At 42.9% G+C, this 19,849-nt stretch overlaps 2 protein-coding genes across 4 annotated transcripts; one reads left to right on the plus strand and one right to left on the minus strand.

Moving 5' to 3' along the window:
* Positions 1-131: 131 nt before the first annotated feature.
* aifm4 (apoptosis inducing factor mitochondria associated 4) lies at positions 132-6,918 on the minus strand. Of its 2 annotated transcripts, XM_076976010.1 has the most exons (20): positions 6,544-6,918; positions 6,351-6,425; positions 6,138-6,247; positions 5,724-5,833; positions 5,585-5,629; positions 5,345-5,420; positions 4,548-4,660; positions 4,267-4,353; positions 4,057-4,148; positions 3,840-3,970; positions 3,590-3,705; positions 3,425-3,496; positions 3,278-3,341; positions 3,129-3,205; positions 2,920-3,037; positions 2,627-2,725; positions 2,410-2,485; positions 2,192-2,296; positions 1,536-1,671; positions 132-988 (listed from the first exon to the last, which is right to left on the minus strand). In XM_076976010.1, exons 1-20 carry the CDS (start codon positions 6,609-6,611, stop codon positions 875-877), a joined length of 1,884 nt encoding a protein of 627 aa, XP_076832125.1. In that variant the 5' UTR covers positions 6,612-6,918; the 3' UTR covers positions 132-874. The 2 variants fall into 2 exon arrangements, with proteins under 2 accessions (XP_076832125.1, XP_076832126.1); XM_076976011.1 differs by lacking the exon at positions 1,536-1,671 and having other exon boundaries at positions 6,544-6,917.
* Positions 6,919-7,583: 665 nt separating this feature from the next.
* tlcd2 (TLC domain containing 2) lies at positions 7,584-19,570 on the plus strand. 2 transcript variants are annotated; one of them, XM_076976015.1, is made up of 5 exons: positions 7,584-7,788; positions 7,900-8,164; positions 8,419-8,501; positions 10,788-10,870; positions 19,173-19,570. In XM_076976015.1, exons 2-5 carry the CDS (start codon positions 7,986-7,988, stop codon positions 19,554-19,556), a joined length of 729 nt encoding a protein of 242 aa, XP_076832130.1. In that variant the 5' UTR covers positions 7,584-7,788; positions 7,900-7,985; the 3' UTR covers positions 19,557-19,570. The 2 variants fall into 2 exon arrangements, with proteins under 2 accessions (XP_076832130.1, XP_076832129.1); XM_076976014.1 differs by having other exon boundaries at positions 7,584-8,164.
* Positions 19,571-19,849: the final 279 nt, after the last annotated feature.

A 19,849-nucleotide genomic window follows, 5' to 3' on the forward strand; every position in this document is an offset into this window, starting at 1 on the left:
AATATTTACTTTCATATATAACCACATAGCTTATGTTTTACGTTTGTTAATGCTTTTGATTTATTTCCACGTATATATGTTTTTAATATAATGTCCTAATATGTCCGAAAAAGTGAATTAGAAATTGAAATGTTAATTTTTTATTGGACAGACAGTACTTTCAAAACACACAGACAGACGTATATACGCATATATCAGTCAATCAGACAAATCTGATCATACACATTTTCAAACAAAATTTAGAAATAAATAATCACTTCCTTTGCTTTATTGCTTGTACAGTGGAAATACACTGTCAAGCCCTTAATTTAGGTGAGGAGGGTGTGTTAAATAAAATTTGTGTTATAAAACACCGTTTCTCTTTGTTCATGGTTTACTTACTGGTGGCTACTGTTATTATGTTACAAAACATTACCATTAATGTATGATAACCTGACTTTTTGACATCACATTTTTATTGTTTCTAACAGCACTTTAGACTTTGTTAAATGGTACAAACTATTCAAACTATGAATACCATTTCTTTCTGAAAAACTGTGGAAAAGGGAAACTAAATCAACAACTTCAATAACAAAAAATGCCAATATATTGGAAACATGCTCAATGCAATAACACTAACAACTACGTTTTGAATAGGAACTGTTCGTGAATTACATTAAATATATGCATCATTGTAGAATAATAAAAATATATTTAAGGAAGTTATGTATTAAATACATAATTAATATGGAAAATAATTCAATTTAATCTAATTTGTTCCAATACATATACAAGTACCGGTACTTTACTTAGTTGTTGCACATCTTCTCAGAAATAGTTCTACTGTCTAAAGTAATGAACCTGGGTCCAGATAATGTTTTCAACCTAGAAGTATTTAAGGACAATACAAAGTACACAAATGTATAGGCAGAGAGGAACCCACAGGGAGATGTTCAGCAGACGTTAGGTCTGAGGATGTTTCTTCTCCAGCCAGCTGAGGTCCTCCGATCTGTGAAACCAGACAACGCAGTGAACGTTGAGTGTCATTTCTGCAGAATACATTTGAGGTTTCAATCAGGTCAAAAGTAGGAGGTTGAGCTACTTACTATTAAAAAACCTTATTTACATCTACATTAGCCAACTGAAATAATAATTATGTATGTAATAAGTACATGAAATACATTATTGGACATACAAGGAAGAACACACACAGAATATAGAACATTAGCACACAACATAACCACGACATGAGCAGGGGCAGATGAAAGAGGCGATTATGTTTGAGCTATATTATATGCAAGTGAAAAAAAGATGTTTAAGGTTTGTTTTAAAAATGGAGAGCATTGCAGACAGTCGGAGCAGAGGGGGAAGAGAGTTAGAGAGGCGAGGAGCACATCTGAATGTTGCACAATGGCCCCAGCTGTGAACGCTGGTGGGGAGAACAGCAAGATACCAGGCGGAGGAAGACCCGAGAATGTGAGGGTGGGGTTGTGAGGGTGGGGTTGTGAGGGTGGGGGAGGTCAGATGGGTGTGGAACACATTTCTAAAAGCTTTACAGGCGAGTAGGAGTATCTTAAAACTGCATTAGATATTTGACAGGGAGCCAGTGGTGATGTTGGTGTTGGTGTGTTGTGGTGGTAGCAGCGGGTATGAGTGAGATGACGGACAGCAAGATTGTGAACCATCTGGAGCCTGTGAACAGAGGAAGAGTTGATTCCACACAGAAGACAGCTGTAGTAGGAGAGACAATGGGGAGGACATTACCGTTCTTACGTCATCACACTCCCTTCTTCCTCTAGGACAGCTCAGTTCATTTCTTTTATTTTATAATAATTACTTTAAGTAATTTTAAAGTTAGACACCTTCATAGAACTCCTGACACACTACTTTCTCAATTAAAGTTTAAGGTTTATTATTACTATCATTATTACAAAATAATGCTTAGTATCAGATAGCAGATAGTATTACCATACACTGAGGAAAATGCAAAAGTCATCCTTATCAAGTAAATACACATTTTTTTTCCTCTAACTGTGCAAACCTCTGTGGTATGGACAAGACTGAAGTGTATTAACTGCATATGCAGAGTATTACACATGGCAGGTGAATTAGACGAGGGTGTTTCCAATAACCCTGCCTAATGTACAGTGGAAAAGGAGTTTAGGTCCTGGGACACCAAAGATATTTAATTTTGCCGAAATAGTAAACTCACTCAGCTTGTGACTTTGTAATTTTCTTCCCTCTTGCCATTATTTCTGCCACTTTTGATACAGCAGGGTCAAAGTTCATGCTGGCTGCTGCTATAACCTCATCATTCCTAAATTATTAATAGAAAAAAAGATGAGAGAATGGTTATAGTAACAAAATGTACTGTATCATTTTCACTGACACTTTAACAAGGTAATGAGTAGTGAGATATTTTGCAGTTACTTTATATAAAGTGCAAGAAACTTTCTGTTGTTAACGCTGCCTTTGAAAACAATGTCTGTGTAGCCTTCACCATAACCTGCATCAACAAAAAAAAAAAAACAAAGACAAATCAAATCCAAATAATAATTATTAATAATAATCATGATGATGATGACGATGGTAATGTGTTTGAAAATGTGTTTCATTTTTAAAAGTAAAATCCATCTCATGTGCTCACCTGTATATCGGATACTTTGCCCAAGCAGCACGCTCCAGAAATATGGCACAGAATTGATTTCAGTCTTCTTATTTAACATGTTTAAAGCAGCAATTCTCCCTTAAGCATAGAATAAAATCAGTAAATAAAATCTGTCATTTAATTTTCCAGTTTATTAATACTGTTTCTTGTTATTTTACAGTCTGAGCTGAAACCAGCTTTGGCATCACATTTTCTTTCATGACTGAAAGTGTGTGTGTGTGTGTGTGTGTGTGTGTGTGTGTGTGTGTGTGTGTGTGTGTGTGTGTGTGTACCGTGTGCTTGTGCCATTTGCCAGTGTCCAATGTTGACCTTCTTATCGCCACAGAGCCAAAGAGGAAAAGACACCACGTCTCCAGCAGCGAAGACGTCGGTGACATTCGTTTTCATGAACTTCAGACAAAACACACACACACACATTTCAAACCTATTGAATGACTGCAGACGAACCAGTGGTGTGCGTACTGCATGTGATAGGCCTTACCTTATCCACAACAACAGCACCGGACGCATCAAGCTGCACTGTAGTCCCCTTCAGGAAGTCAGAATTCGGGATGACACCTAACACAAGACGAGCACTTAGGTGCACGGAGACGGTGTGATGCACCGCTGTAGTCTGTCCTGAGTACTTACCAACTCCCACAATGACGACGTCCGCTTGCAGGACTTCCCCGTTTTGCAGCACGACTTCTTTGACCTGCAAAATCAGACGATGATTCGTCAGTGGCGGTGCTCAGTTTTTACCACACCAGCAAGACTGTTTGATCTGTTCTGTCTTACCTTTCGGTTTTCACCTCGAATCTTGGCCACGCCGTTACTCATGTAGAATTTCACGTTCTTCTCCTCTAGTAGCTTTAAAAAAAAAGGATTGTACAACAGGAACGGTTTCACAGCTAATCTCACACACACACACACACACACACACACCAACCTGCAGACACTCACCTGCATAGCCATTCTCCCAATATCTGTTCCCAGTGAAAACTGGTAAGGAAGCTTGGATTTGCCAACAACTGCCACACTGGTTGCTTTGTCAGACAGATATGCTGCTACCTCCATTCCTGTGTTATATATATTAAAAAATGTTTTTTTAAGATGCAAACAGGCCAATTTTGGAAATTAATAGAAAAACAATGCTTTCGAATCAGTAAAAAATATCCAAACAGAGCTGATTTTGGTGACTTGCAGATTTTACCAATGAAAGATGTTCCAATGATAACCGCCTTGTTGTCCACACTTAGCTGATAAATCGCAGCTGCGTCACTGTAGTGTTGTAGCAGTTTTATATTCTCCAGCTCAGCACCAGGACACTGAATGCTCCTAGCTCTATACGACACAACCAAAACCACCAGCTGTCGTCATACAAAGAAGACAAAAATGGCAGAAAAAGAAACACAAAGATGGGGTCTGACCTAGCTCCCGTAGCCACCAAGAGCTGGTCATAGTGTTGACTGGTGCCATCATACAGAGTTACCATTTTCTTCTTTGTGTTCACAGATACCACCTGTAAAGGAAAATAATGATTGAACATGAACAACAGGTGGGTTGTAACTGAGGCCCTCTCCCTCATCATGCATACGCCTCTAGGGGAACGCCATGATGACAAGACTGTCTCCACCTACTTCCTTTTGTGTCCAAACTTCAATGCCATGCTTTTGAAGGAAATCGTTTGGTCGAAGGAAAATCTTTTCAACCTCTATATTCATGGCCTTTAAGATACAAAGCATGTAACAGAAAACCTTTAACATACAAAGCATGTAACAGAAAACGAGTTTTCTCATAAAGTGCAAACAGGAAAAATTGCTATTTTTGTCACTCTTCTGTCATTTTGCAAGACTTTGTTGAGCGTCCACTACGGCGTGGGCTACGCTGGCTGGATCTACGTTCCTGCCGAGGTTCTTACCTTACTCAGCGTGGTCTTGATTAGAGGTGGGTATTTATCTTTAGTCACCATAATAATTCTCCCACCATAGTTGTTCTGTCGCAGGGTCTCCGCACATTGCAGAGAAGCTGGACCTGTGAAAACACACCACACCAACAATGCAATACACAGGGAACGAATAAAAAAAATAACCATGAAAAGGTTGTAAACAAAGAAACAAACAAATCACAACTTCATACACCCCCCATTCAATTTTAATTACATTATTTTTCAAAACTAAAATGATCATTTAAAATTAAACAAGCTTACATTGCTCATATAATGTGCCCTGCTGTAAGCCCAAAGAACATTACCACTGATATTTCAGGTTTGTCTATAGTGGATATACACTCACCAGTCCCGTTTTTTTTGTATGTTTTCACAAACACCAGACAAATACTTTCTTCTGTGTCTGAAAAACCAGCTCAACACCTAACTACAAGTTTTGTCAAGAAGATCAGATGAGTATGAGGGCTAAATATCATGTACAAAGGAAAAATGCCCTTAAGGCAGTACAACACTGAATTTTCCCAGTGCACACTGCACACAGGGTTTCACTGCTTGAAATAATATTATTGCTGACTAATCAAAACTCACTTCATCACCCTCGCGGTTCCCTCCCAAACAACAGGAAAGGATGGTGATCTGAACGGAGAACTAGCCAATTGCAATACATTCATGTGATCTCCTGGTTTTGCCAAAATCTCTGTGCAGTCATGGACTTATTCTCGGCTTGAAATATATTCATATATAAATATATTCAAAGCTCAAATCCTCACCTCCTCCGATCAAGAGCACCGTGTGACAGACTCCAGGATTTCTGCAGCTCATTTCCTTAACACACTTGGTCAGCGTCTGATATGAGAACGGAGCAGAAACATCACGACAGCACACACCAGCCTCACGCTGGTATATTTGCTTTCTCTGTGCTTTCTATGCTTTCTCTGAATGTTTGAACTTTCTCTGAATGTTTGATACAAATGTGATGATCCGGCAAACAAGGAGGTAGCAAAACTAACCTTTTTATTTGCAGTAACATACACTTTACCCTCTTCAACTTTCACCTTAAAAAAATTTAATTGAGGATGAAAAATATAGTTAGAAATTAATTAAAACCACCAGGCACATGTTTCACAGGGTTATTGTTCTCAGATATACCTTGAATGTGGGCAAAGAGTCCAGACCTGGGAACTCCTCAATATCTCCAGTCGTGGTGTTGAAACAAGCTCCATGCCAAGGGCACCTCACTCTGTTCCCTGTCAAAGTCCCTGTTCATCCAAACAGCGAATGAGCTTATAGAATTACTGAACGTGTTGAATTGCAGGTTTGAATTTCAATGCATGAGAGATTATTTACAGCAGGCCTGCTTTGAGTGGCATATCTGAATTAGAATTAATTACAATAACTTAACAAGCCTATTTGAAGCCTATCCAACAAGGATATAAACCAATAAAACTGCATGGAAAAGTATTATATAGAATAATGTACACTTACATTTTATTCTCATGGCCTATAATGTAAAAAAAGAAAACTGAAGAATAAAAACACAACTGAACAACTGTTGTCGCATACCTTTGATCAGTGGAGCCCTAAAGTGTGTACACAGACTACCCACAGCACTAAACCTGCCTTCATTACGAACCAGCAGGACTTTTTGTTGTCCAACCTCAACCTCTTTCATTCTGTATTGCAAAAACAGACATTCGGTTACAAAGGAAACTATTGTTGAGGTGTAATTATACTGAATAATGTTTAATTCTAAAGAAGGTTATTTGGTGATATTACTGTCCATCCTGAAGGTCTGACTCCAGACACACCACTTCAGTGACAACATCACCGCCTGTCGCTTCCATATTTGTTCTATCGCATAACAAATTAATTAAAAAGCAGAACAATACACAAACATCAAATAAATAACTAAACCTAATGAGAATAAACATCCTGTCATTGATTCAGTTTTACCAGCACCCAATATTACCTTGTTGCTTTTGAGCCTTTTGGAACAGGATTCTTTGAAGAATGTGGTTTCTCAAAACAAACTTTCATCCATACAACGCGGGGCTGGTCCAGCAGTTCTGAAAAGAACTGACGGAGGAATTGATCTGGTGTAGGACACCAGTGGTACACGCCAGACAATGCTCAAACTCGAGATTTCACCTCAGCTCATAACTTAACTTTTTGCACCTTGTCGTTAAATATGGCCAGTACTTTGTTCTTAATATGTTATGATGCTGATTAACAGGTCACAGCGACCACAACGATCTCATTCAGCCAAGATGAAAATGACATTGTTTATCATGTTGACAGAACCAGCTGCGGTTGGCTGCGGTTAGCAACCAAATGTCGCATTACCTTTTCAGGTAAATAGCAGACGCACCGTGACACCGCAAAGTGCTCTGGCCAATCAGGGCGCGGCAGGGGTGACGTCACTCAGCGTTATGGCAATTAGTTCTTCGATAACGTAGGTTATGCGCTGACGTACCCATTTATGATTTGACAGCCTAAAGTCAACAATTTTACTCTATTATTGCTCCATTTATAAATTCTTAAGTTTCATTCAATCTGTAAGTGAGTAAAGAATGAGTAAAAAATAAAACAATGTCTAACACACACACATGTATGCGTGCATTTGGAGATATGCTGTTCTGATTAGTGTTAATACGTTTGACTCGTTTATCCACATGAAACCTACAGGAGCTACAGGTATTAAATGCTTTAATAGAGTTTAAGTAAATACATTAGACTACCGCGGGGTGTCGCTGAAAACCAACCAGAGAACAGGAAAGATGGCTTTTGTCGTTTGTGTTTATGTAGCCTTTGAATCTGTTTTAATGAAAATAAACGTTTAAAGTAAAGATAATGCATTCGTGTCCATTAATGTGTTCTTAGTTTCTGTTACACGTATTCTTTCTTTCTGCGATAGTTTGTTTTCTGGACTTCTAATTCTTATACTACTAGCTTTGTTTACTGGGGTTTCACGTATCGCCTAAGTTGTGTAAAACACGTCTTACGTTTCCCACGAGGGAAGCGCTTCAGTGGACCCGAGACCTCGACCACAGGGCGGGGATCAGTTTGGTGACTGTAGCAGGGAAAAAGTTCAACAGGCATTTTAGGATTTTTGTAACGCACGAGCGCTCTGTAACGTCACTCCCCTCTGATGAGTCTTCCTCCTTTTCCTGCACTGATTCGAGCAGTTGCAGCAACTTAGTTTGGAAAGTTGACGGTGTGACCTTTTTTCATAAGGGACACAGGCAAAATTTGCATTATACACGCACATCATCATGGGGGAATGTACTAATATAATGTAATTGTTGATCTGGTTGAATAACTTTAGCAGGACGAATGTGCGGTGGCAGTCGTGCTGGGAGCGCGCGAGATTCTTCGCTTTAGTCTCGTCACATAAACAGAAACACTAGAAACATGGAGCTGGATTCAGTCATCTTGACGACCGGTGCATCCGTGGGCTTCTTCAGACTGGTAAACTGTGGATTTGGTAAACTCCCTGTCCCAGAAACGGCTCAGAGGAATATATGGAAATGGAGAAATGTTTCTACATCTTTCGTTCACAGCCTTATTACCGGATTATGGTCTGTGCTTTGGTAAGTCTCGGCACACTGTAGATTGATTATGCATACAGATCTCAACTGTTTTGAGAGACTGATAGTACTGGATTGGCCTTGGGGGTTTGTGCAGCCAGTGTACCCCCAGGTAGAGGATGTTAACCACTCCACAGAGGTCATCGAGTTTAATTAATCTTTCATCTTTTTCAATCACTGCTCACAGTGCTGTTTAAAGACATCTGTGAAGGGTCATGTCAGTGATCAAGATCGCTCTGATATTTCTTTTCTTCTAGTTTTTATATGCATCCCCAGATGGCGGAGGACTTGATAGAGACACACTCCGTCTTCTCACACGCGTTAGTGTCCGTATCAATTGGTAAGTGAGAGGGAAACACGTAAACCTGTTTGGTCCAGTACAGAGGGACCTCTCGTTGTTCGTATGGTTTATACACATTTGTTTTCTCATTTTCGATTAAATTGTTTCACTTGTTATTCACTTGTTATTGTTATATATACAAAATGTGTCATCGTTTCAAGTCTCGTGGACTCCTGACTGCGCCAGGCTCGCGCGCCTGTGCCATTTCGTACTTACGCACGTGCACAATCGTGCTGCTTTAAGCGAAGGGAAAACACCGAAAACCACATACTGCTTAGCACACGAATGAAAAGCACATTCCCAAACGGAGTTAGACATGACATTTAGCCAAAGCCACAGTTTCCCTTCGCAGTGGAAATGCTGCAATTTGTTATTAGATCTGCACATGGCACAACTGGTACTCGAATCTCGATAACAGGATTAGATCCCTTACTAGCACCCATCAGCTCAGTTTTCTTTTTTCGAAGCACAAACAGAACAAACACCATGCAGCGGAAAAGTAGAAGTAGTTCTGCAAAAAAATGAAGTCTTTATGAGATGCATCACATTCCCAATGTTGGATTCTTTTCTGGCCTTATTTGTTTATTAGAACTTGTAGGTGGTGTGTGATGGGGTATTTCAGCCACTAAACAGATACTGTAATTCATGCTGGTAGGCTGCCAAATTCCAAAGATATTTTAGATGCGTAGAAGAATCGCAGGCTTGGTGCCGGGAGGGGGAGGTTGGTTCTGGCTGTACAGTCAATGGGCGGCTTTATGATTCGTCCCAGGCACCAGCTTTAGGCATTTGATCACATGACTCTAGAAAAATGGTCAACTGGTCCAAGTGAACATCTAATGGTCAACCCACCCACCAATGGCGTGGACATGCATCTCAGGACTGAGCCTGCAGCTGCGTGATAATGTGATAACCTAATAGATCGTGAAGTGTGTATTCTTCTCTCACAGCCTTGCGGTACACAAACCTTGGAGATAATGATTCCTCTGGCATTGCCACCAGATAAGCAAAAAATAATAAAAATAGAAAAAAAGGTTCTTAATCTAAAATCTGTTTCCGTTTGACTGAATTCTCAAGAAAGCTTTTAAGTGACAGTAATGTTCATTGCAATGATGCGTGATGATAATGTTCATTGCACTGATAAAGGTTTAAGACCAGTGCTGGATGAATCCCTGGCATAGCCCAAGGTTGTGAAACATTTGGGTCCCCTTTAAATGAATATATTACAGTATATATTATATACAGTATAAAAACAACAACACTAATGCATAGACAAGGGGTCAGTATGAAGCAACAACATAGTACATCTACCTAATATCTACATCTCATCTACATAACTTCTGATTTTACTGGAAAACTAATCAACAAAAAGAAAGTGTACATGACTGGATGTGGACTATATCTTAGGGAATGATCGTTGCAATAACAGCTGAACTCCCTCTGAAATACATGGTTCATTTAGCAGTTTTCAATAATAAACTCCCTCTGAAATGCATGGTTCATTTAGCAGTTTTCTATACTAAACTCACACTGAAATACATGGTTAATTTATGAGTTTTCTATATTATTGTTTTTTTCTATATTATTATCAGTGTGTACTTGTTTCTCGCATTGCAAACCATTTTTAAAGTACATGTATTCCACCATTTAATACATTTTGCTAACTTGCCTTATGAAATGAAAAACGGCACCTGATTGTAACCACTGTTGATATATTTCGTTTTTTTACACGTTCCTACACTTATAAGGTTCCAGCTCGAGCTTACACAGCCTAAACGGTTATCCAGCCGTGCCTGAAGCTAACGGTCCAAAACGCAGCACTGACGAACCTCCTGTAGTCCGTTTAAAACCATCCTTCTTACACGAGGATTAGACTCTGCCATCTCACCATCAAAAAACAGCAAGCTGCCTGCACATTGATTTTATGCCCCATGAAAAGAGACAGAGCAGCTGTAAACACTTAGGACCGGACCTTTAACAGTGGTGATCCGTGGCATTACTCGCAGGCTGATCATGTGACTTGATGTTCATCATTATAAATACATAAATGGGTTTAACTCTCCCGTTGTTCTCGTTTTGATCATTTCAGTTCACTGCTCTAAAACACCATCTCCATGGATACCTTCATAGTAAGGGATAGATATAAATAGGCCCCCGTAACTGACATCTTGGTTACCATCACCATGGGAGCTATGCCCTTAATAAGGATTTGATATGCCATGGGGCAATTTTTAACCGATCTTGATTATTAACTCTGTTTTTGTTTTCTTCTTCTTTTCTTTTTTCTAGGGTACTTCATATATGACTTTTTTGACATGATTTTCAATCAGAAAATCAACCAATCGTGGGAGCTTCTTTTCCATCACATGGTGGTGAGTAAGACAAACACAGCATCTAATTAATCCCCTTCTAGTGGGAAGTGGATATTTGACAAGTTCCTGTTTGTCTTGTCTAGTTAATTGGGTAACCCGAGCTTTGTCCCCTGAAAGCTCCCTTGTTTTCCTTACCTTCACTGTTCGACCTGTCTGACCACCTTTTAGAGTTTCAAAGAAACTCAAGCAGCACCTCATTTGGTATGCGCCTCTGAAAGTCGTCATCTGCAGAACAAAATAAACAAGCTGAAGTCACTTCAGGTTTGGTTCAAACTAGTGCTGTCAATTCCAGGTGCCGCGATTAAAAGTCCTCACCAGGATTTTGCTCCGGCTTCCTGGATTGTGTTGATTCCACTAATTTTACCTGGATTGCTAATTAGAAAATCTAGCAAGCTTGGGCAAAATCCTGGTGAGGACTTTTAATCGCGGCACTTGGAATTGACAGCACTAGTTCAAACACATGAAATGGACATGGTTAAAAAATAGCCAGTTGTTACATGTCATGTGACATGTGGAGATTTTTTTATGTTCATTTCAACAGACGGACTCAACAAAAAGTGGTGTGTGTATGTGTTTCCATGAGAGTGCACACCCACTTGGGGTGGCTGGAGAGACCATGGTAGCACCGTGATAAACCGTGTCCCCCTCCTCACTATCCCCCCCACGCCTCGTCTCTTCTCTCTTACCTCACCCACTTCTGCTGTGCAGTTGTCCGCATGGGACAGTTGTCTGCTGGGACAGTTTACTGCATGGCTTGGACTGCGGTTCTGACGGATGCCTTGCTGCAGGAATGCTGTTGATCAGTGTGTACCAGAATTCCTTTCCCATGCAATCATGCTCTCTCGACAGCCAGTCTCACCACACCAGAATAGCAGCGAGCCAAGGTTTTGAAACGCTGGTTTCTGTTGGTCTGTTTGTTCGACGTCCGTAAAGTTCCTGTACGTTTGTGAGTTATGGGCGACGGCGCTCAGCCAACGGCACAAAGACTCTCTTCCTCCTCTAACTTCTGACCTTCCTCTTCCTCCCCAGGAAACAGGAAGACCTGTGGTCTGGGACAGAAATAGGGAGCTGATGTATTGCTTGACCTTCTATGAATGATGGTGAACGTGTACATCTGGCTGTGAGGAACAATTACTGTTAATCAGTGCAGTTTAGGGTTCAGTAAGGCCCAGTCTGGCTTCAGCAGGGTCGTGTATCTGGCTGAGCGGAAAATGATTTGTAGTTCTTGTTCGAGTACTTAGTTGCATATATAGGCAGTGCCACTTGGCAGTAATGTTTGGAAATGTATTTTCCAGAGGTGGCAGAGGTGAAATTAGAGCGCTTCTTTAAGACATGTAGAACATGTGCGCTAACCGACCCTGTGAATGTAGCTTTTCTGTTTTGATGGCCGTAACAGCTCAGGTGTGTTCAGGTGGTCCAAACACACATTGCCACCATTCCCCAGGTAGTTTGACAGAATTGAGTGTGTAATCGCAGAAGGAGGGTCGTTGTTTACCCTCCTATCTCACAATCTCCCGGGGGGACGTGTTCTGTGCGCTGTTGTCCCAGAGCTCGTAAAGTGTGGCAAGGGCATAAGAATGACACTGCTAACCGACAAATGTATAAACAAGCGTTTCACTATGAGCTGGATGGGAAGAACTGTCAGGGCAAAATTTACATTTGGTCTTTCTGTAATCATATTCATCAGTATTCATATATGTATTGACCACTATTGATAATAAGTGGAAAAGAAATCACTTTATTAAGGTATATTAAGCATATGTCAGGCCTAGGACACGTTGATCAGTGTATGCTTTGCAGGCCTGTAGTCTCGCTCTCTCTCTCTCTCTCTCTCTACTGTTTCTGTCTATTATTTCTAGTAGTACTCCTCGTGAGTTGAAGGCAGACAGTCCTGAAGGTCTCAGGACAGTAGATAAGGGCTTCAGACGTCAGAATGGTAGCATATCTGGAGTGTCTGGCGTCTGGTGGACCGGAGGAACAAGGAGACCTTGGCCCAAGGACCCTGGCATCTCATGTGAGCCACCAATGAGACCTAACATGCTTAACTCATGTCCAGGACAGAACCCAGGAAGTTTCTCTTGTACTTCACTGGCCCTGGTTCACAGCTACGACAGGAGTAATGCAACAGGTGTGAGTACTGATAGCAGCTCTTCCTCACCTGGTTCACGACTACAGCAGGAGTAATGCAACAGGTGTGAGTACTGATAGCAGCTCTTCCTCACCTGGTTCATGACTACAGCAGGAGTAATGCTACAGGTGTGAGTACTGATAGCAGCTCTTCCTCACCTGGTTCATGACTACAGCAGGAGTAATGCTACAGGTGTGAGTACTGATAGCAGCTCTTCCTCACCTGGTTCACGACTACGGCAGTAGTAATGCTACAGGTGTGAGTACTGATAGCAGCTCTTCCTCACCTGGTTCACGACTACGACAGGAGTAATGCAACAGGTGTGAGTACTGATAGCAGCTCTTCCTCACCTGGTTCATGACTACAGCAGGAGTAATGCTACAGGTGTGAGTACTGATAGCAGCTCTTCCTCACCTGGTTCACGACTACGGCAGTAGTAATGCTACAGGTGTGAGTACTGATAGCAGCTCTTCCTCTCCTGGTTCAAGTTGTTTATGCAGAATCTTCTTTAGCAGCTCCAGTGTCTCAGGACCGAAGCGTTCCCTCCCTCTGTTCCCCTGTGACACATTCAGGGTATAAGAAACCTACTTAATGCCAGTTATGCCTCAGACACACAAATAAAACACTACTTTTGGATTAATATTGTGGGAAATTTCTGGATGAGAACAATAACATTTATAGCAGCACAATTTTCAGCTGACACGCAAGCTCTGTATATGTCTGTACAAAAGTCCTCTTGAGAGGAACACGTATTCTGTCAAATTAAACCTGTATTGTCTAAATAATTAACTAGCATCGCACAGCTCTGATGTGAACAAGCTTTTTGACGTCTCATGTCATGCTTGCATCATTGTTGCCTGGGGAAAGTATGACTGTGCTGAATGCAAGTGACCTGGTTCATTGCCAGGCTGTTTGTGGAACGTGGAAGCCTGAATACTGAGGGGGGGGGGGGGGGGCCGTATCTGTGAAGTGCTGGGTGCTGTGAAGGACACCTCGGTGAAAACCTACCCTCTGTGCCAGGCCTCCTCCATAATGCCAGTTTCTCCCCTAGATCTGAAGAACCCTCCCCTCGTGGTGTGTCTCTGCACAGACGTGCTCGCCAGTGTCTCCGGAATAGCACATGGCATTTGCCAAAAAAAAAAATAAAACAGTTCAAATGGCCTGAGGCATTTCAGTGATTTGTGAAGTGCAACACCAAGAAAAGCAGAAATAAAAATAAGAGATTCATAAGTAATCGGTGTACATGGCGCAAAACAGATCCGTCTTTTACACGGATGTTTGGCTGTGAGCTGTAATGGCCCTTTTTTTTCCTTTGGAAAGTTATCCGAAGGAAAGCAAGCAAGGTTTATAATGACCTCTATAAAGTATCATCTGAATGTCACACAACAGCGTCCCAGCCAAGTATCGTAAATGTTTATCTCGGCTTTCATCACAGACCACGCTGTGTTTCCTGAGGCAGGAATGACCAGGTTGTGTGACTTGCTAGGGGTCTGTACCTTTTGAGTTTGTTGAAGAGTTCACGCTCTTAACTTTTAACGGTGAGTCTGGCCCCAAGTAGCTCCTGATACAAAAACACTTCTTCGCTCAGATGTCTGCTCTGCTGTTCTCTGTGTGTGCGGCGAGTGGGGCCCGTGTGAGGCCCGTGTGCGGCCATGAGGCTAGAGTGGAGGTTGTGCTTCTCTGTTGCTAAGCAACGGACAAGCTAATTGAGAATCTGTTTAGGCTCCTGGTGGAGTTGAATGATTTTACTTCAAGGGGCTTCGAGCATTTTACATTTTGGAAAAAGCTGTTGAAGTCCTATGAATTTAAAATGTTCTAATTTTATGCATAATGCCATTAACACCAGTGACACATTGACTAACCAATCGAAATATTACTCCTGAGAGTTTTCTTACTGGTACCGTGACTAGCTGGTGGCCATATTACTTGATCTTACAAATAGCAAATGGGTGGGGAGAGGTGTGGGCAGAAGGGGCCAGTGCCCCTTTGACAAGCCTGGGCCCCGCAGGTCTAAATGAGGAATGAGTTGCCCCACTCTTGTGATCACATTGCCCCTCTGACAGAGCTACTGGCCCAAGCCCAGTCAGAGCGACGGGCTCCATGCAGTATTGCCACAGGTAGGTCACCGGCTGTGATGACGGACTATCTATTCTACCTTGGAGATTCCAAGCAACTACATAGCACTTTTGTAAGTCGCTCTGGATAAGAGCGTCTGCTAAATGCCATAAATGTAAATGTAAATGATGATGCATGGTGGGTGAAACCGAAATGATGGAATAGTGCTTCCAAAATCATCTGGTTTCCATGGTTACCATGTTTATGCATCTGTACCAGAGTACATGTGTCTCAATCTACATTATATAGCTTTGTTGATGAATGGTGAAAGTTCGGCTTGTATTAACAGTCAGTCCGTCACTGACCGCTGCCATGGATTGTGACTGTGGTGGTGTTTGAGCTGGATTTTAGGGTTATACTTACCCTTGCTTTTGATTCGAGGGGTTCCAGGTCATAATGACAAATTTAGCCTGATCTGCTTATCTGTGTGCTTTTTTGTATGAACTTTATCCTCTTTCTGCGCATGTACACAGCTCCAGTTTCTGTTTGTGAGACGAAAGCCAGAGGAGGCAACCTGCCCTCTAAGCCAATAGCCACCATAACTGCCCAGTTACCCTCCTGGACAGGATGGGGAATCTCGATTCATTCAGAGGAGTTGTGTTGATCTGCGGTTAATGTGCCTGTTTATGTTTGGTCTATACTATCTTACTGACTGATTTCGATATCTCTTACATTTGTTTTAAAATTGTTTAGGCCAGTTATATAATTGAATTTGTTGAGACTGAACATTTAAGGTACTTTTTCATCCTTGAAGCCACTTCCTATTCCAATAAGATATATTGAATATAGAGACCAGGATGGTAGGCTTCTAGGGTCACAGTGATGCCAGTTACAACAGTACCTCTCACCCCCAGAGCAGAAAATCGATCGCCTTAGCATACGTCAGCAACTTACCAAAGTCGTGGAAGTATGTACAGTATGTACCCAGTACACACGCACAGAGGTTTGTATTACTGTTTCTTTGTGGAGCTTTGAGTCACACCTTAATAAGTTCTTCTGAGTTCTTAATATGTCCCGCGTTGCTATCTGAGCAGGAGTCTCACACGCACGTACTGCCCCGATCCTTCAAGCGTCCAGTGCTCTCCCTGGTACCACTGGATGTTGTTTCTTACATTGATGGGGCTCAGTGTTTCATGCGGCTGGTATATTTAGGGAGGAATGTGTGGGCTGCACTGATAAAAATCTACGATTCCACTAACATCGCTAACAGATGCTAACAGATGCTAACATTGCATCTGGTAGTGGGTGATTCATTGTGGGTGTGTGTGTGTGTGTGTGTGTGTGTGTGTGTGTGTGTGTGTGTGTGTGTGTGTGTGTGTGTGTGTGTGTGTGTGAGCGTGAGCGAGAGAGAGGGAGACTCGGCCAGTGTTTATGTAGGTGTAGTGACATAAAGCTCGGTTTGCTGTCTTGGTTACACCTGCTCCATCTGTCCTGTTAAGATGTCATTTCCTGCCTTCTTGAGGCCAGCTGTCGCCATGACACATCATCTCACTCGACTGGCTCTGCTGGCACTAGTCTGCTTTCTGAAAGAGGTCTGCCTGCACCCAGCGGTCACAAAGGCCTCTGGCTCACAGTCAAGCTTCGTTGTCCTTGGACTAGAGTCGGTGTTCTTCAGTTGTTTTTCGATGTCGTTTGAAGATGCATATTATCACTGCGGGTGCCGGTAATTGACCCCAAAGGGAGAGGCTCACAAAGTCAAACATGCACATAGCTCAGCGGTTCTAATCAAGTGTCTCTCCCACCGCTCAAGAGGGAGCACCCAGTACAAAGTACACTAACTAGCCATGCCATTAACACCAGTGCTTCCGATGCATCGACTTGACTCGAGATGAAGTTGAAAAGAACCAGGGATGGTGTGGGACCACGATGGTCTGCACCCGGTCATCTGTCCTCTGGTTTGGAATCTTGGCTCAGAGTATCTCCCTCTGGATGCTTCATGATAACGCTGATTGACTTGTACTGGTGGGGTAAACACTCCACCTGAGCGAGGTGGGGGTGCTTAGGGTATTCAACCCTTCCTTTGTGTCAAGCAATCATGTCTTGTTGTAATCAACTTTTCCCAATGGGCTGGATCATCTCTGCCTGCTCTACTTCTAGGCCAGAGAGCCCCCCCCCCCAACCCGCTCCCTGCTCAGGTTGACAATATTAATAACCAAAGCTAATAACCAAATTCTGACAGTAAATGCTGACAGCTCCAATCATCCACCCCATTGTCATTATCACCTTTAATAGCCAACCCATAAACGAGACCATAACATAAGCAGTTAAAGCACTTCCATGCCCTGTTTTCTTGACCCAAGCCACACCTTAGTCAACCTTGTTAAACACTGCAAGCTGAAGCTGCTCGTTTTACCCTTCTGGTACTGTTTCACAAGACGGCATGAGGTCAAGAAGGCTCCAGTTTTATGCCTCTCTGATGGTGCACTAAGGAAAGAACAGCAGGTTAAGGATGATAGATTTACATAGGGAGAAGATGGTTTATTGAGTATGCAGTCAGGACATGGTGTGCTTTGGGTGCTAGGTGTTGTGTAAGTAGTCTGTGACTAAAGCATGTCTAATGACACACCCCTTCTAGAAATGCACCAAAGCTCAAATACACCTGTTGCAGTGAATTCTGCGTGTTCCTCATACTGACTGCTTTTGAACCCTCAGCATATAAGAAAATATATTCTACGGTAATTATTTAAAGTTGTAAATGTTCGCACTTCGCAGTGAAGCACAGCTAAGCACACACAGAAGGATTTTGAGAATTATAGCCGATGTAAAATCGGAGCACATCTCACATCTCTCAATTCCATGTTACCTAGCACCTTTGATCGGCTCGATCAATACTAGATTATCCGCGCCACAATCGCTTCCTAGTCACGTTCCGTCCTGCAAATCGTTTATGATCGGAAGAGCACAATCGTAGTCGGGTGCCCGACTCAACCGCGCGCTTCTCGTTCTATTTCGTACGTGCAAACGCGAGGCATTGTCACGCGCTTTCACGCGCACACACACAGGCGCGCGCGTTGACCGCTACGCAGAGTTCGGTGTCAGAGTGAACGCTGTTGCGGTCGTGACATCGCAGCCCGTAACGCACGTGCTACGTGTCACTGTGGACAGGGCCACGCGACAGTCTCACGAGCTCTTCTGCCTGGTCTGCAGGCTCGTGGCTCTAAAGGCCTCTCACCAAACCTGGTACCACCCAGAACGTCTTTCCTGGTTATTGTAACGAGCTGGGGGCAGTGTGTCGACATGCTGGCTTAAAGTTTGCTTTGTGTGGTGTAAGAAATCATATAATATTACGGGTTTGGTCATGAAATGCGAGGGGGGATGTTGACATTGTCAAAAGTTGTCAGAAGTGTTGACTGAAATGACCGAGTAAGACATAGTTCGTGAATATTATTCTGGATCACTTCTCTCGTAATGCAATATGTTATATATTCGTGTTTTCATAAGTAAGAATTCAGCGCCACCTAGTGGTTATAATAATAATAATAATAATCTTTATTTGTATAGCACCTTTCATACATACATGTAACTCAAAGTGCTTTATAGTATAAATAAAAAGAAACATTAAAAGGAGAAAAGACAAAAAGAAAATGTTAAAAGAAATTAAAGATAAAATGATTGGTCCTCATAGATGAACGCTAAACTTGGCCGTGTGTACATGGTTACAAAGCCACAACCATACAAGTTGTTGTTTAATGTACAAAAGCAAGAAGCGGCCCTTCCGTTATATTTGAAACTTTTGTGAGTTTTGTTGACATTGTTGTAGTGTAGCGGTGCTCCCTGTAATCATGGGGGGCAGATGACGGTTCCCTTCAGTCTTTGTGTTGGGGTTTTCTGCTGCTCGTGGTGACGGTGAGACGAGGCAGCGAGCAACAGACTGGTCATTCCAGCCCTCATATATCGACTGCTGCCCCAGACGACAGAGATATGGCTGTTGTGCGTGGGTCTTTCATCATTTTTGACCACGCAGCTGGACAAACGATGAAGAAAGAGCTGTCGTAAGAGGCAGCGTGAGGACTTAATCGCAGCCATAACGCAATCCCCTCCCATCTTCTGTCCACGCAGGTGATTGCCTGCTTCGGCCTGTCCGCGCTGACGCGCCACTACGTGGGTTACGCCGTGGTGGCCCTGCTGGTGGAGATCAACTCCATCTTCCTGCACCTGCGACAGATGCTGCGCATGGCCAACGCGGCCCATCTGGTGCTGTACCGCCTGAACAGTATGGTCAACTTGGGCACGTACGTGGTGTTTCGCATCAACACCCTGGCGTGGATGACGCGCTGGCTGGTGTTGAACCGAGACGACATCCCGCTGCCCAGCTACACGGTGGGGAGCGTCGGCCTGGCCATCATGACCGTCATTAACATCGTGCTCTTCTGCCGGCTGCTGCGCTCGGACTTCCTCAAGGCCAGCCAGGAGAAGGAGATCAAAACGGACAAGGGGGTGTGAGGGGGTGTGTGAGGTGTGAGGGATGTGAGGGGGTGTGAGGTGTGTGGGGGGGTGTGACAGATGTGAGGGGGTGTGACGGGTGTGAGGTGTGTGTCGGGGTGTGAGGGGGTGTGACGATATGAGTGGTGTGAGACGTGTGTGGGGGTGTGAGGGGGTGTGACGGATATAAGTGGTGTGAGACGTGTGAGGGGGTGTGACGGATATGAGTGGTGTGAGACGTGTGTGGGGGTGTGAGGGGGTGTGACGGATGTGAGGGGGTGTGAGGCGTGTGTGGGGGTGTGAGGGGGTGTGAC

The sequence above is a fragment of the Brachyhypopomus gauderio genome, chromosome 16, assembly GCF_052324685.1.
Source record: "Brachyhypopomus gauderio isolate BG-103 chromosome 16, BGAUD_0.2, whole genome shotgun sequence".
Classification (NCBI taxonomy): domain Eukaryota; kingdom Metazoa; phylum Chordata; class Actinopteri; order Gymnotiformes; family Hypopomidae; genus Brachyhypopomus; species Brachyhypopomus gauderio.

Excerpts from the sequence above, each read along its gene's own strand:
- tlcd2 (XM_076976014.1), top strand. The coding sequence starts at position 7,986 with ATGGAGCTGGATTCAGTCATCTTGACGACCGGTGCATCCGTGGGCTTC. Across the intron at positions 8,165-8,418 it reads GGATTATGGTCTGTGCTTTG|TTTTTATATGCATCCCCAGA; the intron begins GTAAGTCTCGGC and ends CTTTTCTTCTAG. Across the intron at positions 10,871-19,172 it reads TTCTTTTCCATCACATGGTG|GTGATTGCCTGCTTCGGCCT; the intron begins GTGAGTAAGACA and ends CTGTCCACGCAG.
- aifm4 (XM_076976010.1), bottom strand. The coding sequence starts at position 6,611 with ATGAAAGTTTGTTTTGAGAAACCACATTCTTCAAAGAATCCTGTTCCA. Across the intron at positions 5,421-5,584 it reads ATGTTACTGCAAATAAAAAG|ACGCTGACCAAGTGTGTTAA; the intron begins GTTAGTTTTGCT and ends TTCTCATATCAG. Across the intron at positions 2,726-2,919 it reads GCAAATGGCACAAGCACACG|GGAGAATTGCTGCTTTAAAC; the intron begins GTACACACACAC and ends TCTATGCTTAAG.